Raw genomic sequence first — 16,222 nt, 5'->3', positions numbered from 1 at the left:
ATTAATTTATCTTGACTGATAAATTACACTAGTACACTCTGAGTGTATTCAGTAGAACCATTTAAGGTAAGTTCTTTTTATACTAACTTAATAAAAGAACAAGACTTTTGTTATTATGAAAGTGTGTGATCTTAATCCCGATATAATAACAAGCACGTGTACTTAGTATTTATTTCTTTAACTTATCAAAGGGTGAGATTTAGCTCGATAAATCAAGAGGCCCAATAAGTTGGGAAATGATATTATTTATAGTGTGTGTTGTTGATTATAGAAGGAATCTGTGTCCTAGTAATCTAGGTTGATAATGTCCCCAAGGGGAGCTCATAAGGATTGTCATATAAACCCTACAGGTAGACTTTGTCCGGTATGACGATAAGGTTGAGTGGTACTACTCTTGGAATTAAGAAATTAATTAAAGTGAGTTGTCAGTAACTCATTTAATTAGTGGACATTCGACATCTTAAACACAGGGAGATTAACATACTTATGATAAGACGAAGTCCAAAATATAATTTAGGATTGGTGCGGTAGTTTAATAATAATTCTTTAGTAGAATGAATTATTATTAATGAAATTAAGTCGGGTGTTCAGGGCGAACACGGGAAGCTTAATTTCATCGGGAGACCAAAACCAATTCCTCTTATCGGTCTCTATCGTAGCCTCTTATTTATAAAGTGTGATATCCACCTATACCCACCTTCCTACCCAACCTTAGGTGGCCGGCCAAGCAAGCTTAGAGTCCAAGCTTGGCCGGCTAAGCCATAGGCTGAGCCAAGTAAAGGTGGTTGGCCCTAGCTTGGAGCTCAAGCTTGGTGTGGCCGGCCATGTAAAGAATAAAAGGGATTTTATTTAAAATCTTTCCATATGTGGAAGCCATGATTTTAAAAGAGAGTTTAAAATTTAAATTTTTCCTTTTATAGCTTTCTACAAAAGATTAAGAGAAAGATTAGATATCTTTCCTTATTTGTAGTTAAAAGGAAGATTTTAATTTTAAAGAAAACTTTTCTTTTTGGAAATCATCCACATGTTTTAATAGAGAGATTTTAATTTATAAAATTTTCTTTTATAACCAACCATGAAGGGAAAAATTATTAGAGAAATTTTTATTTTAAAAATTTCCGAAAACAAATAAGAAAGTTTTAATTTTGTGTTTAAAACTTGTTTGGAGCACATGTGGTGGCTGGCCATGATAAGGGTTAAAAGGAATTTTTAATTAAATTTTCCTTATTAACCAATGGCAAGGAAAATAAGGGAATATTAATTATAATTAAATTTCCTTATATGCCAAGACCAAGGAATATAAAAGAGGGGGTAGAGGTGCCTCACCTCACACAACATATCATCTAGTATTCCCTCTCCTCTTCCTTGGTGTGGCCGGCCCTATTCTCTTCTCCTCTTCTCTTCTTCTTTAGTGGTTGGTGCTTCCCTTTCTTGGAGTTCTTATGGTGGCCAGTTTCTTGCTAGGAGAAGAAGGAGAGACAGGAGACTTTGCTCTTACATCCCTTGGAGCTTGAAGGTTGGTGGCCGAAACTTGCAAGAAGGAAGGAGTCTTGGTGGTTCTCATCTCGGTAGATCGTTACCCACACAACGTCCGAGATAAGTAGAGGAATACGATAGAAGATCAAGAGGTTGTTGGTTACAAAGAAAGGTATAACTAGTAATTCTATTCCGCATCATACTAGTTTTCTTTGTATAGATTTTGAAATACCAAACACAAGAGGCATATGATTCTAGGTTTCGAATTTGTGTTTCTTTGTTTTTCGATCTTGTGATTCGATTGTTCTTTTTGGTTAAACCTAGGGTTACTATAAGGAAATTAAATATTAAATTTCGTTGAAAGACTTTGTCTAGGAAGTGGTGGTTGCTCCCATATCCAAGAAGGCCTAGTGCCTCGCCATGTTTAACCTAGAAGCCAATCTCTGAAATTAATATTTAATTGAATTTGTAACATGGGTGGATTTGGATCAATAATGTTAAGTATCGTTTGCGATCCAAGTCTAAACCTCTAAGAACAAATAAGTTAAATTTGGAATCAATAATGTTAAGTTTTGTTTGCGATTCCATATTTAATTTCTAAAGAACACAATAGGTGGTTAGGATATGTTCAGGACTTGTACAAAATTTTTATACATGGGAACCGGTACGACATTCCGAGTAGCAACCGACATCCCCAACCCAACTCACCGCCCCTTTCTCTTCATCTCTGCGTCGACGCCTCCTCCCCCTCTAATGTGTCGAAGCTCTTCATCTTCCCCTTTCCCTCTTCCTTTTCCTCCTCATCGCGGAGCCCTTTCTTCTCAAATCCTTGTCTCCGCCGACACCTCCTTTTCGACTCCACCGCCCGACGCCACGTCGCCGACGGATGTCGCCCCACCGCCGGTGACCTTGCCATCCTGGAAGAGGCTACGTTGGGTTGTTGTTGTTGATCTTCTCTCTTCGGGTCATGGACAGAAGCCGAGCAACCGAGTTTTGTGGTTGGATGTGCCGTGCCCTAGCGATGGTTGATGATGGTGTGAGCATCATTACTGCTATTTCAGTTGAGCAAGGAGCCCCTATATCTCTTGATCGTGGTCAGCTATTGCCCTTCTCTTGAGTATATCCCGATCAGTGTCCTAGTGTCGTCGTCGTACTATCCTGTGCCCCGGCTCATTGCCATTGCAACATCTCGATTCCCTCCGAGAGAGATCTCGGATCTAGTTCAAGGTTGATGTGGATTGAGGACTGTGGTTGATTTAGAAAGAAGCACTTTTATCTAGCTCCGATCATCCCTGTGACACCATCTTATCTTCAGGTCTGAGGGGGGAGCTCCACTGGTATTGCTGTTGCGTTTGGTGCTATTCATCTAGCAGTGGATCGAATTAGGGGTATTTGTTTTGGGAGATCAGCAACCCCACCTTGTACCGGCTACCAATTCCCGGTAGCCAACATCTTCGACTATGAGTCAACAGCGGAGCATCCGGTTTAGTTGAGTTTTGAAGTTGATTTCATTTCTATATGGGATGTGAAAAGTGTGATGTGAGTTGTATTAATTGAGGTGGATGAAGTGTTTAGTGGAAGTTACAATGGATTTGTTGATAGGGTAATGGATTATTGAAAATTGATTAGGTTGTATTGAATTGATTAATGGATTTAGAATTCGGGTCATTTCTGTAGTAGGTTGCTTTAATTGATGGTGGTTGGTTGATTTGGGTAAGAGATATTAGATTGAGATTATTTCTAGACTTGGGATCTCTTAATGTCTATTTGGGTAATGATTGGATCTGGTTGCTGTGGATGAACTAAGTATGTTGGGTTTATTATGCTTAGTAGTTAATTTAATGGATTAAATGATTGAATGATTGTTGTATTTAGTTGTATTATGAAGATGATTGATTAATTCACAGGAAGAGTGAATGTGATCGAATGGAGGATTAATTGAAGTTAATCATTAATTAGGGTTAATTAATGATAGTTCAATTAAGGGTTTCCTCTATTAGTTGGGCTTTGGGTTTAGCTAGTTATTGCATATGTAGTTAGCTAAACTGTATATCATATGATTTGCAGAAGGTTGATTCGAGATGAGTGTTTCGACGTGGGATTGATTTATCACGATCTACATTTAAGGCGGGTACCTATGACTCATCTCTTTAGATATTGTCATTTTGATATGCCTAGTAGGTTATAACTAGTAGTAATGGTTATGTTATTATCTTTTTGGTATGCCACTACTTGATATCGTAGTATGTCTATAGTGTTATCTGTTGTGCATTTCTACTTATGTCTTCTTGATTGTTGTCATGTGTACCTTTGTTCATAGAAATAGTGACATACATTGCCCTATTGTGTAATAAACTAGTTATTTGACATATCTGATTTGTGTACCTAGATTTATGATACTTAGATCATTATATGGATTTATTTCCTTTTTGGTACATATTATATGAAGGTGTATTCTGTCAGGGTTTACATGCTTAGTGTCATGCATCATCTTGCATGATTGCATGTTGAGCGATTGTCAGCTCCATTATTGTTGAGTACATTGTCAGTTACATGATTTGCACACACAACCACTTATGGGTTAGTGGTACATCAAGCAGGGTGTGTTGCAGCAGGTTGCTATGTCAAGGGCTCCGCTAGCCCGCTCATGGGTAGTGGTGACACAGCATGGTAGCAGGACAGGGATCCCTCCTCTGGACTGTCTCAGGGAGATGAGAGCATTGAGCTCCCCCACTCTGTTTGGGGTGGGAGGATAGGTGTACTCCGACATCATCATGTCCACTCGGTCACTCATGAGTAGTGATGGCAGAGTGCACAGTTGTCATAGCCCTACCCACTCGATCTCACCATCACGTGTGAGATGGTTGACTGACATCAGGGGTGACCATGTTATTTTTGCATCATATGCATGGATTGCATTTATTATTTGTGATTGTTGCACTTTGGATATTACATTTTTTTGGATGCATATGTTTGACATGCATACAGGATACATTATGTATTTGGTCTGACGACCCTTATATCAGGATAGGAGGCCTTGGTGAGTACAGTTCTTCTCCCTTTGTTCAGTTTTGTATTTCCTGTTATTAGTCAGGAGATTGTACTCCATGATTATTATTGGTATCTATTTCTTACTATGCATGTTAGATTGATACCTGCTGAGTTGTTGAACTCACCTCGTTGCATTATTTCTATTACAGGTAGATGATTAAGTAGTTGCTTGGATATATCCTGTCTGCCGATCCTACGTAACATCAGAAGACGGTTTATCTCGCATTGTGATTTCTTTTCATATATTCTTTATTGTTTTACCATTACATAGTGTTTAGCCATGTGGCTATTTTATTATTTTTGGTGTTGTATAAGTTCGACTTTGTTTTGGAGTTTGCTATGTGGAGTTGTCTTTGTTTTGTTGTGGTTGTGTAAGTCTAGCCGGCTAGCAGTCTATGTGTTGTTTTTATTTGTATGAGCTTTCTTTCATTTTCTGTTGTGTTTTTAGTATAACTGTGTGGGTTGTTTAGTATATATAACTGCGTGGTGTGTTTTTAGTACAGCCATGTGAGCTATTTAACATATAACTGCGCGGTTGTGTATATTCCAGCCGTGTTGGCTGATGTATTTTGTTTGTGGATGTAGTTATGATTTAGATTGTCATCAGTACAGGGGAGATGTTGCCGGATTTTTCTTCTGGCAAATGCTCCCTTGGGCGTAACAAGGAGTCTCTACTCCAAGGTTCAGATCCCTACCAACTATGTTAGGGGACAATTACATGAAACTAAGTCGTAGGGTAGTTATGTTTATGTATATGCTCTGCAGTAGTATGTTTGTAATTATGCTTTGCACGTAGTATGCCCACGATTATGCCTGAGCTATGTGCATGTTCATGCTTTGCTCATGATGAATGCATTAGTTATGCTTGCTCTAGTTAGGTTTAAGAATAATGCTTTAGTTGTGCTTATGATTATACTCTGGTATGCTCATGTTATGTATTAATTATGAAATCATTTATGCTCTGCGAAACGTATGTTTACATTCATGCTCTAGTTATGATATGCAATGTAAGTAACTAAGGGCAAAATTAGTTAGTGCAGGTTTCCTCGTTAGAACACATGTTTATAAGAATTAATTAATGCATATTATGGTTTGAAAATGCTAAGTCTTTAAACTCATAGTGTTGATTGATGCAGGAGATGAGACGCATGAGACAAAAGGCTTCGACTAATGAGCAGGCTCGGGACAGAGACAGTACAACCCAAAGACATTTTAGCTCATGTTCTGCATTATTTAGATGTTTTTTTTAGGAAGTATAAATTATGAAACTTGGTGATCAGTACTTAATGTTTATAAGTGGATATAATTTTTTAGAACTATTTGAGTACTTTTGATAAATTTAGAATTTATGTATGGATTCAAGTAATTCTATATTTGAGTAAAAAAAATGCATTTAAGATAGCTTAAGGGACATTTCATTAAGGGTAACCTAAAGTTAAGCAAAGGAAAGTCGTTGTAGGCAGATGGCAATATAAGGAAATAGATGAAGCTTTAGTAGATCCACTTGCCTTAAGCATATGAGGAAGTTCCTTGGCATGAGAAAAATTATTGATTAACCGACTAATGGTAGCAGTTGACTAGGAAATTAACTCAGAACTGAACTAGGTTAGGAAAAAGCCTAATTTAGGTCAAAAATCAACATTGGGCAACTAAAAGTCGACTCGACTGAATGAATAAGATTTTTAACATGAACAATATGTTTAACTTAAAATGAATAGAAAGTTCAACAGTCAACTAATGGAGGCGATTGATGATTTTCCCAAATCGAACAGAAAGTTTAGAAGTGAACTTAGAAAGACGGCTTCTAAATACACAATCAATTGTTATATGATGACCAATCAATTAAAAGTAAAATAAAAAAATAACCAATAGATATCCCAAAGATACGACATACTAATTCTTGTGAAATTGATCAGATCAAAGCATACAGTACATTAGAGAAGTACAAATACTTAACTGATGAAAATTATAAAAGATTGTAAATCCGCTCATTTCAAATTATAGGCTTTGAGAGAAAGGTTGGAGGAGCTACCTAAGAGAGTGCTACCGCATTCTAAGGCTTCCAAAGAACAATCCAAAGCAACCAAGTAATTAAATTCTTTGTAATCTTTATTTACTACATTCTTTTTGTTATTATTTGTATCTAGTTTGTACTTAGTATATTATTGAAAGAAAAAAGCATTGTAAAAAGTTTTCTCACCTTCAAAACGTGTTCGATCGAGAGAAAAAAAATAACAGTGCTACTTAGGTTGATCAATTGAAGCGTCATAGGCTTTGAAGAACTGAAAATTTCGAACCACACAAAAAACACATGAAAAACGTATTGTAGATGAGTACGATCAACGAAAAAAATATGAAATATAAACACACTATTCACTCCCCCTCCCCTTAAGTCGCTCAACCAATCTCTAGATGACATGCAACAATTCTGTTTCATTTGGAACCGTAAGAAGTATACACAATTCTTAGCTTTCTATTTAACAAACTACAATTCAAGCTGGCAAACAATGCATTCGCTTTGTCCATCAAATAAAACCAAAATAAACACATGGCCAGCATGAGCCCACCTCATTTTTCTCAGAGCCATGTTTTTTAAAATAAATGCGTGCACGTGTATGCTTGAACCCGACTACAACTGCACAGAAATTCATGTTAAACAAAATCTCTAAAATCGAGGACTATTTTACAAGTGACAAAAAATGCAGCTATTTGGTGATGTAGCTTTATGGAAGAGCAATACCCGCATGATTAGTGGAAAGGTCGCGAATTCCTTCATATTGACAATTTATTTACAGTAGAACCATTATTATCCCCGTTTTGTCCAGAACTTCCAGGTTGGTAGGCACTATCATTAGCTCCATCGTTCCTTTGTCCAGGAAGATTGCCAAAATTGTTTCCGCCATTATTATCATTGTTGGACTGCTCAGCGCCATCATCATTTGAAGTTCCCAGTAGATTATCTAACTGTGCTTCGCCCCCTACTCGTCTTAGATGGAGCTGCGAGATCTCTATGTGATAGAAACCAGAATTTGGAATACAAAGTTAATCAATCTAGAGATTTCCAGTACCTGAAGATATAGGTTCACCTCATCTGGACGAGAAAGAAAGGGGAAATCACCACCAGTCTTGAGGATGGCTCGTCTAGCTCCAGGGAACCTTTCACTCACTTGGTCTTTCAGCTGCTGAGGAACAGCACAGTAGTCATTTGTCTGAAGAAACAGAAGCTGTGATTAGATGACGCTCCAGTATATGCAGAAACTTACAATTAGATGTTTGCATGAGTGTAAAAGAGTCCCTGCGTTTTAAGGCAACCACAAACTTACCAAGTGTCATTTATTTACAAGGAAATCTGCAACCAAAACTTTATTTTGCTTATACAGTTACACAATATCATGCTATAACTGAAATGCGTATCAACCATATGGTCGAGATACATCATCTGACACAAGGGTACACAGGTAATTAGTTGACTATAACAGGCAAATAAATGAAAATCCACTAATTAGTATGTACTATATGTTGGATCCCGTGGTAGTTTTGATGTGATCAACCAAGTTAGCTAGGTCCTGCTATGTTTGATCCCTGTGTCTGAGTGTGCAGGAGCTTAGGAGCACAGGAAGTCGAGCGGAAGACGCAGCTAGCGAGAAGGACGGCACGGGAAGGGAGCCTACGGGCTCGGTGCGTCCGAAGGACGAGAGAGCTGCGGAAGAGTACTCCGGTGGGCGTGAAGAGCATGCGCGGCGTTCGAGGGACGTTAAGCCGGGACGGAAGACTGCTTGAGGAGAAGGCCGGGAATTGGGTTCGGGTGAGCCCTATTCCGGTTGGCCGCAATCACCCAAAAGAACGGAGCGTCGGAAGCTGAAGAAACCAAGCTGAAAATGGAGCTGCCAGCTTGGAGGCGCCTCCATCTTGAAGGCGCCTCCAGTAGGCTTGGAGGCGCCTCCAGCTTGAAGGCGCCTTCAACCCTGTTGAAGGCGCCTTCAACAGGTCAGTTTTGACCGTTTGCGCTGCGGATAAAACTTTATCTGCTGACCGACCTAGATGCGCCTTAAACCTTGTTGGAGGCGCCTTGGACCCTCGGGATAGACTTTCCAGGAGCTATATAAAGGCTCCTGGAGCTAGGAATTCAACAACAACTCAAGCAATCAATCTGTAAGCAATTCCTAAGCAACTAGTGAGCTTCCAAAGTGTAAAAGGCTTCTTCGCCTTCAGAGAAGGAGAGTTTTCTTACTGCTCTTTTTCTACTGTCCTGGATTAACAACCTCCTTGGTTGTAACCAGGTTAAATCCTTGAGTCTCTTCTGTTTCTATTTCTTTTCTGTTTCCTTAAATTTAGTTGCTATTATTTTATTGCTGCATTTATTTCTGAGTTGAAATCCGAGGAGGGTATTTTTATTTTTTGTTTTCAGCAATTCACCCCCCTCTTGCCGATCTCCGCTGCTCCTACAATTAGTATCAGAGTCTGATCGCCTCAGAAGGACTAACCGCCAACTAAAGCACTACGATCAAGACGATGACCGGATCGAACATCCATCCCCCGAAGTTCGACAGAGACTTCGCAACATGGAAGCGCAAAATGGAGGTATTTTTTAAAACCGAATTTGACATTCTGTTAATAATGAAATATGGTTATGCAGTTCCGAAAGATAAAGAGGAAAATACCTGGATGAAAAAGGAGCAAGCATATTTTGTCGCCAACGGAAAGGCTGAGTTCCACCTACTCAGCGTTCTACCGCCGCAGGAGGTAAATTGGATCGGAAGCTACGACTCCGCGAAAGATCTCTAGGAAAAATTCCTGGAGCTTCACGAAGGTACTTCCGAAGCGAAGCTAGCGAAGCGCGACATCCTCCGGAACCAGTTAACGAACCTCCGGATGAACCAAGGCGAGAAGGTAGCGCAACTCCAAGCGAGAATCAAGAAGCTGATAACGCAACTAACGAACTTTGGAGAAGAGGTAACCAACCGGGATTCGATCCGATACGCGCTCAATGCCTTCCCGAGACCTCCGGAGTGAGCTTCCTTAGTAGATGCGTATTACATCTCTAAGGACCTCGAGGTAAGTACTTTAGAACAATTATTTTCAACTTTTGAACTTCACGAATCTCGAGTTTCAGAACCCAACGGAGCAGAGAAGACAAGTCAGAACATTGCCTTAAAGGTAAAGATGAACAGTTCTGACTCCGAAGCCTCAGTCGACGAATCCGAAGCAGCACTACTGGTAAGATGCTTCAATAAGTTTTTCAGTACTAACAAATTTAAATCGCAGAGGCATCATCGAAAGAAGAGGACGGTTCATTGCTACAACTGCAACGAAGAGGGGCACATCAAAGATGACTGCCCAAAGCTAAAGAGAAATAAGAAAGAAAAAGAAAAGTCAAAATACAAGAAACCAGAACCCTCCAAGCACAAGAATCTGAAGGCTACTTGGTCAGATTCATCATCCTCTGAGTCGGACATCGAAGAATTCTCAGGGTTGGCGCTAATGGCGAACCATCAGCCGGAAGAAGACTCAAGCTCAGACATGAGCATGGATAAAGGGGGAGGAACGTCAGAAGAAAGCAGCAGTGAAGGGGGAGCGTCACCAGATCAGGTAAGTAAGGTACGCAATCTAACCCCGAATCAATTGTTTAGATTTATTAAAGCTCTTTCTAGAGAATTAGATAAATTAGAAAAAGAAAATGAAAATTTGAAATCAGAAAATGAAAATTTAAAATTTGAAATTGAAAAATTAAAAACTGATGCATGCTTAAAGATAAATGTTTTTCCAAAATCAAAACTTAAAATTTATGGAAAATTAAATTGGTATATACGGAAGCATCAGGGTCAACTTAGGAAAATTCCTAAAGATTATATACCCCCTAAGTTTTTGACTAATCCTGTTGGAAGGAACCTTTATTGGGTTCCAAAATCTCTGCTAAATTAAATTTTTTTTAATTAAAAAGCTTTAAGAGAGAAAATTAAACATTGAAATTCTTTATGGAAGCTTTGTCTAAGGAAGTGGTTGTTGCTCCAATAACCAAGAAGGCATAGTGTCTCGCCACGACTTGGAAGCTAAAATATTGAAAGAAAATGTTTAATTAACTTTCTGAAAAAGCATTAAACAAGAATTAAATAATGCTTTGAAAGTTTATCAAATATTTGTTAAAATTTTTTAGAAATTTTTTTTTCCTAACTTAAATTTTTTTTTTGTTAGAAATGTTTTTTGGAAAACTTCATTTGACTTAGACTGTTTTTTTTGGGGAACACTTAAAAATTTTTTACTTAGGATTTTTTTACTTAGATTTTTTTTAAAAATTGAATTTAACTTCGTAATTTTTTTTCAAAAATTCATTTTTACTTAGAAAATTTACAAAACTTCAATTTTACTTAAAAAAAAAATTTCTCTTACTTATAGACCCCATTTTTGCTGTGATCAAAAGGGGAGAGTAAGGTACAAGTTTAGGGGGAGTAAGGAGAATTAGGAAAATGAAAATTTTACATATATTTTTAAGATGTGTTGCAATTTTATTTATTGCAAAATTATGCTTAAATATGTTAATTTAGTAATTTTTCTTTAAAATTACTATTTATGTCTATTTATTACCCTAACTTGAACTTGGGTTGATGCACATCAAAAAGGGGGAGATTGTTGGACCCCGTGGTAGTTTTGATGTGATCAACCAAGTTGGTTAAGTTCTGCTGTGTTTGATCCCTGAGTCTGAGTGTGCAGGAGCTTAGGAGCACAGGAAGTCGAGCGGAAGACGCAGCTAGCGAGAAGGACGGCACGGGAAGGGAGCCGAGGGGCTCGGTGCGTCCGAAGGACGAGAGAGCTGCGGAAGAGTACTCCGGTGGGCGTGAAGAGCGTGCGCGGCGTTCGAGGGACGTTAAGCCGGGACGGAAGGCTGCTCAAGGAGAAAGCCGGGAATTGGGTTCAGGTGAGCCCTATTCCGGTTGGCCGCAATCACCCAAAAGAACGGAGCGTCGGAAGCTGAAGAAACCAAGCTGAAAATGGAGCTGCCAGCTTGGAGGCGCCTCCAGCAGGCTTGGAGGCACCTCCAACTTGAAGGCGCCTTCAACAGGTCAGTTTTGACCGTTTGCGCTGCGGATAAAACTTTATCCGCTGACCGAGTTAGAGGCGCCTTAAACCTTGTTGGAGGCGCCTTGGACCCTCGGGATAGACTTTCCAGGAGCTATATAAAGGCCCCTGGAGCTAGGAATTCAACAACAACTCAAGCAATCAATCTGTAAGCAATTCCTAAGCAACTAGTGAGCTTCCAAAGTGTAAAAGGCTTCTCCGCCTTCAGAGAAGGAGATTTTTCTTACTGCGCTTTTTCTACTGTCCTGGATTAACAACCTCCTTGGTTGTAACCAGGTTAAATCCTTGAGTCTCTTCTGTTTCTATTTCTTTTTCTGTTTCCTTAAATTTAGTTGCTATTATTTTATTGCTGCATTTATTTCTGAGTTGAAATCCGAGAAGGGTATTTTTATTTTTTGTTTTCAGCAATTCACCCCCCTCTTGCCGGTCTCCGCTGCTCCTACACTATAAAGTGTCATTTCATAGATTACTGACCATGCATGCCATTTGCATATTGCTCATGATGGGAGGCACTTAGAATAATTCAAATGTGGACCAAATGTGGACCAAGATAAGGACTACTACTATGAGAATCGAGATACCTTTCATCTAGGAAGCTAACATCTAGCAAACGTTTGCAAATCATCCTTTATAAGTATTGAATGTCATCTAATGACCAAACCCCACAGAAGATCTCCAGTGCTAGAAAAGGGGAAAAGGGGTTTGGGTGTTCTTCCCTTAAAACTAACTGACTTTTCCCCTCTTTCTAATGATACTGATTTGTAGTAATTCACTTTGACTTTTCCCCTCTTTCAAATGATACTGATTAGTAGTAGTTCAGCCAAATTGGCACATGCTATTCAGGCAATACACCAAAACAGGCTTAGGCAAAAAAAAAAAAAAAAAAAAACGCACTAGATATACAAAGTTACACACAAGCCTTCCTTGGTAACAGGACTAATCAGTGAGCTCGGTAATAGCTTATCAAGTTCATGCAATTTCAAATGTTGTATGCAAGAGCTATTCAATCCGTAAATGATTGCATCACCTTGGTTGTAATGCGGACAAAGTCACTTTTAATTATTTCAGAAATGTGATAGTTCTAAGACCATCCAATTGGATGCAGTACAAGTAAACAACTTCTGCTCTGCAAATCATCATATGAAACAATTAAAAATAAGTAACACTAAAGGATGGAAAAGAAGCATAGACGTTCTGCATGTCTATCTTATGATGTAGATTCTCTCATCGCACAGTGCTTATATGTGTTTGTATGCATTTCTGCCTTACCTTTTCAGTTGCATGCATAATCATTACATCCTACAAAAACACACATAAAGCTAGAGCAATATCAGGCCTGAACTTACATCCATGATTGTGATGAAGGAATCTGAGAGCAAAAGAGAGCCAACTGATGCAACATTAACATTCAACTTTAACCTTGACGATAAATCATCACTTGATAAAGTCTCCACCTGCATTTAAATGTTTTTAAATATTCACCGAGAGGAATAACCTAACTAGGCAAAATATGTTAATTTGTTGGCCAATCAAAGTCATGCTTACTTTAACAAGATCAGAAATCAACACTCAATGATATTTATATTTAAAAAATGCATCTGAATAAGGACATGCTGCATCACAGCTATTGCAGTTTCATCTGTACCAAACAGAGTAGCTGAATACGTGAAGAATGGATAATTATGAGAGGTTGGCGAACCAATGCAAGCAGACATATCCTACCTTTAAGAAAATAATAACAAAAGCCTTATTAAAGTAGGTTGCCATTACTCAATACTCTGAATGCTCACCTCTACAAAGGTAAAAAAGGAACATGCTTAAACCATCTAAATCAGTTGAAATAGTGGTTTAATAGCAATGAAATGATGATATGGAGAATATAACTGGAATCAATTTTAATCATTCTTCAATAAGTACCTGGCAAACAACAAAATCTATAGAGTCAGCAATGAATGGCTCATGTGAACCATCACGGATTCCTGATAAGAAGTATCGCTTCAACAGAAAAGCAGGAGTCCAATTAACACTGCAATATGAACAGAAAGAAAGTCCAAAGGCAGTTAAATTTTTAGACTCAACAACAATAAGACATGTTAATACAACTATTTTTAGCCAAAAAAAAATATGTTACACAAAGTTCTCTATTCATCAAACAAATCTATGATTTCTTTTGCAACTTCCTAAGTTTTGCCACAGCAATACCAGTATTTTTCAGATTGATTATTGAACAATTTACTTGGCAGACCATACTAATATTAGCTACATCACCTCCAATTAAGTATATTAGCTACATCACCTCCAATTAAGTATATTAGCTACATCACCTCCAATTATATTTCTTTTGCAAAATATAAAGAACCCATTAACAATAATACTAATAGTTGAAATAAACACTTAAACCTTCATCCAATCTGCAGAAAAGAAATCAAGAAAACATACATAGGAGACCATGGCATGGCAGCTGCAAACTTGTGTGTCTCCAAAAATGTGTTTGAAAGAACAAGGGACTTAACCAGTCTTGGTCGATGTTGTGCAAAGATCAATGCAAGGAATCCGCCAAGTGATGTTCCATAAAGATGAATCTAGCATACAATGAAGTTATTTGTTATGGTAAACAATCAATAAAAAAAACTTTAAAAAAGGTTTAGATGCTAACAAAAAAAAAAAAAAAAGTTGAGTATATCACTGAACATGTGCATGAAAATTTTTGTGCCTCAAAAAGAGTATTTGATGTGTCAAAAGTTTGAGCTACGTATAGCAAAAAATGTCAATGCCAAAGAGTTTAAAAAGTGACTTGATAATTTTGTTCACAATTTACACAAGGATAGAGTGCAGCTTGAAGGTGAAACTCCACATCCAAGTTCAAATTGCCATCAACCTACAGCACCTTAAAAAATGCAAATGACTAAAAGAGACATCACAGGGTACAAGTGTATGAAGCATGGATATGGTAAAATAATATTATAGGGCTTTGGATAACAATGGTAAACTAATTGTAGAGCAAAGATTGAAAGGCCATTGGTGGCTGAATCTCCTACTAGGATTCCAAACATGTTATGAATATTATTCTGAAAATGATAATACACTCTTTAGTTAATACAATTTGTAGCACGGCCTTGATAAATACTGAACCAGATTTGATGCAAATCCTAAATGACCAATAAAAACAAATAGACCCAATTAAATAATTCAGATTACTGCCTAGTTTTAATTTTAATTAAGATTTTTTAAGCTCACCATGGTCGGTCCCAAGCCTGGATAAGAAAGGATGAGAGTTGCATTAAGTTACCACCAACGTTGAATTTAGACAAATGTTCAATGAATGAATTCATCAAACTATTGTGTTAATGCTAGGTTATTCCCTGGAAGAAACACGTCGGCAAGGACTGCTACTTCTCCATGAGAATTCGAGTGTAGTGTTAAATATGCAGAAGTTCGCATTGCAAGGTTCGACTATATCAGTAAGACCGCTACATCTCCATGAAAACTTAGGTATAGTGTTAAATATACAAGAGTATTCACACTATAAGTTGGATAAAAAACAAATATTATAGAAAAAGTAATAGTCTAAGATTTGGAACATAGAACATAGGAACGTTACTGGTAAAGTAATAGAGGTAGTAGATACAATGATTTGGAGAAGAATTAATATTTTATGTGTGCAAGAGACAAAATAGGTAGAAGAGAAGGCAAAGATGATAGATAACCGGGGTTTTTAAGTTATGGTACACATGAAAAAGTAAAACAAGAAATGGAGTAAGTATTATTGTAGATAGTTCGTTAAAAGATGAAGTTGTAAGAGTAGTTAGAAAGGGGAATAAGATTATAGTTCTTAAGATAGTAGTAACGAAAGAAACTATTAATGTAATTAACATATATATGCACTAAAATAGGATTTATGAAGACACCAAATTTAGGTTTTGGGACGACCTCGAGGAGTTATTACAAAATATTCTATCAAACAAAATGATTTTCATAGAAGAATATCTAAATGAGAATGTCGGAATGAAAAATGAGGAATATGATAAAGTGCATAGGGATTATGGGTTTGAAATAAGAAATGAAGAAGGAAAAAAACTATATTAGATTTTGCAATAACATATGACTTTAGTTAATATGTTTTTTTAAGAAAAGAGAAGAACACTTGGTCACGTTTAAAAGTGGGAATAATAAATCGCAAATTCACTTTCTTATGGTTAGATAGAAGAATAGAAAGATTTGTAAAAATTGCAAGGTCAAAGAAGAAATTTAACTATCCAACATATGTCCGTAGTGTTGAATATACACCTTTAAGTATAGTATCAATAGAAGGAAAATATGCACAACTCCTAAAATTAAGCAGTGAAAGTTAAAGGACGGAAACAAAACATATTTTAGGAAAGAGTAGAAGTACAAGTATTAGGAGAAATATATCTCGAATACGACATGAGATAAGATGCTATTAAAGTTGAAAATAGTAGCCAATAGTATACTCGGTAAGTCAAAGGGACATGCACCATCAATTAAAGAATTTTGGCAGTGAAATGAGAAAGCAAGGAGAAAGTGAAAAAAAACGAACATCCTACAAGTCATTATATACTTGTAAAAATAAGGAAAACTTAAAAAAAAATACATAGTAGCA

General features: G+C 37.4%; 1 protein-coding gene across 2 annotated transcripts in view; it reads right to left on the bottom strand.

Moving 5' to 3' along the window:
- Positions 1–7,131: 7,131 nt before the first annotated feature.
- The window catches only part of LOC121975100 (maspardin-like), a 48,790-nt gene continuing 39,699 nt past the window's right edge, over positions 7,132–16,222 (bottom strand). The window contains exons 4-9 of one of the 2 annotated variants that reach the window (XM_042526508.1): positions 14,041–14,183; positions 13,519–13,627; positions 12,948–13,055; positions 7,596–7,736; positions 7,268–7,524; positions 7,132–7,162 (exon numbers count right to left, since the gene is read on the bottom strand). In XM_042526508.1, the coding sequence (XP_042382442.1) occupies positions 7,300–7,524; positions 7,596–7,736; positions 12,948–13,055; positions 13,519–13,627; positions 14,041–14,183 (726 nt within the window). In that variant the 3' untranslated portion in view covers positions 7,132–7,162; positions 7,268–7,299. Of the gene's footprint in view, positions 7,525–7,595; positions 7,737–12,947; positions 13,056–13,518; positions 13,628–14,040; positions 14,184–16,222 lie in introns of both variants that reach the window. The other variant, XM_042526507.1, reaches the window with a different exon arrangement.

The sequence above is a fragment of the Zingiber officinale genome, chromosome 4B, assembly GCF_018446385.1.
Source record: "Zingiber officinale cultivar Zhangliang chromosome 4B, Zo_v1.1, whole genome shotgun sequence".
NCBI lineage: Eukaryota > Viridiplantae > Streptophyta > Magnoliopsida > Zingiberales > Zingiberaceae > Zingiber > Zingiber officinale.
The sequence above is the reverse complement of the archived record's forward strand: the minus strand, read 5'-3'. Positions and strand labels throughout refer to the sequence as shown.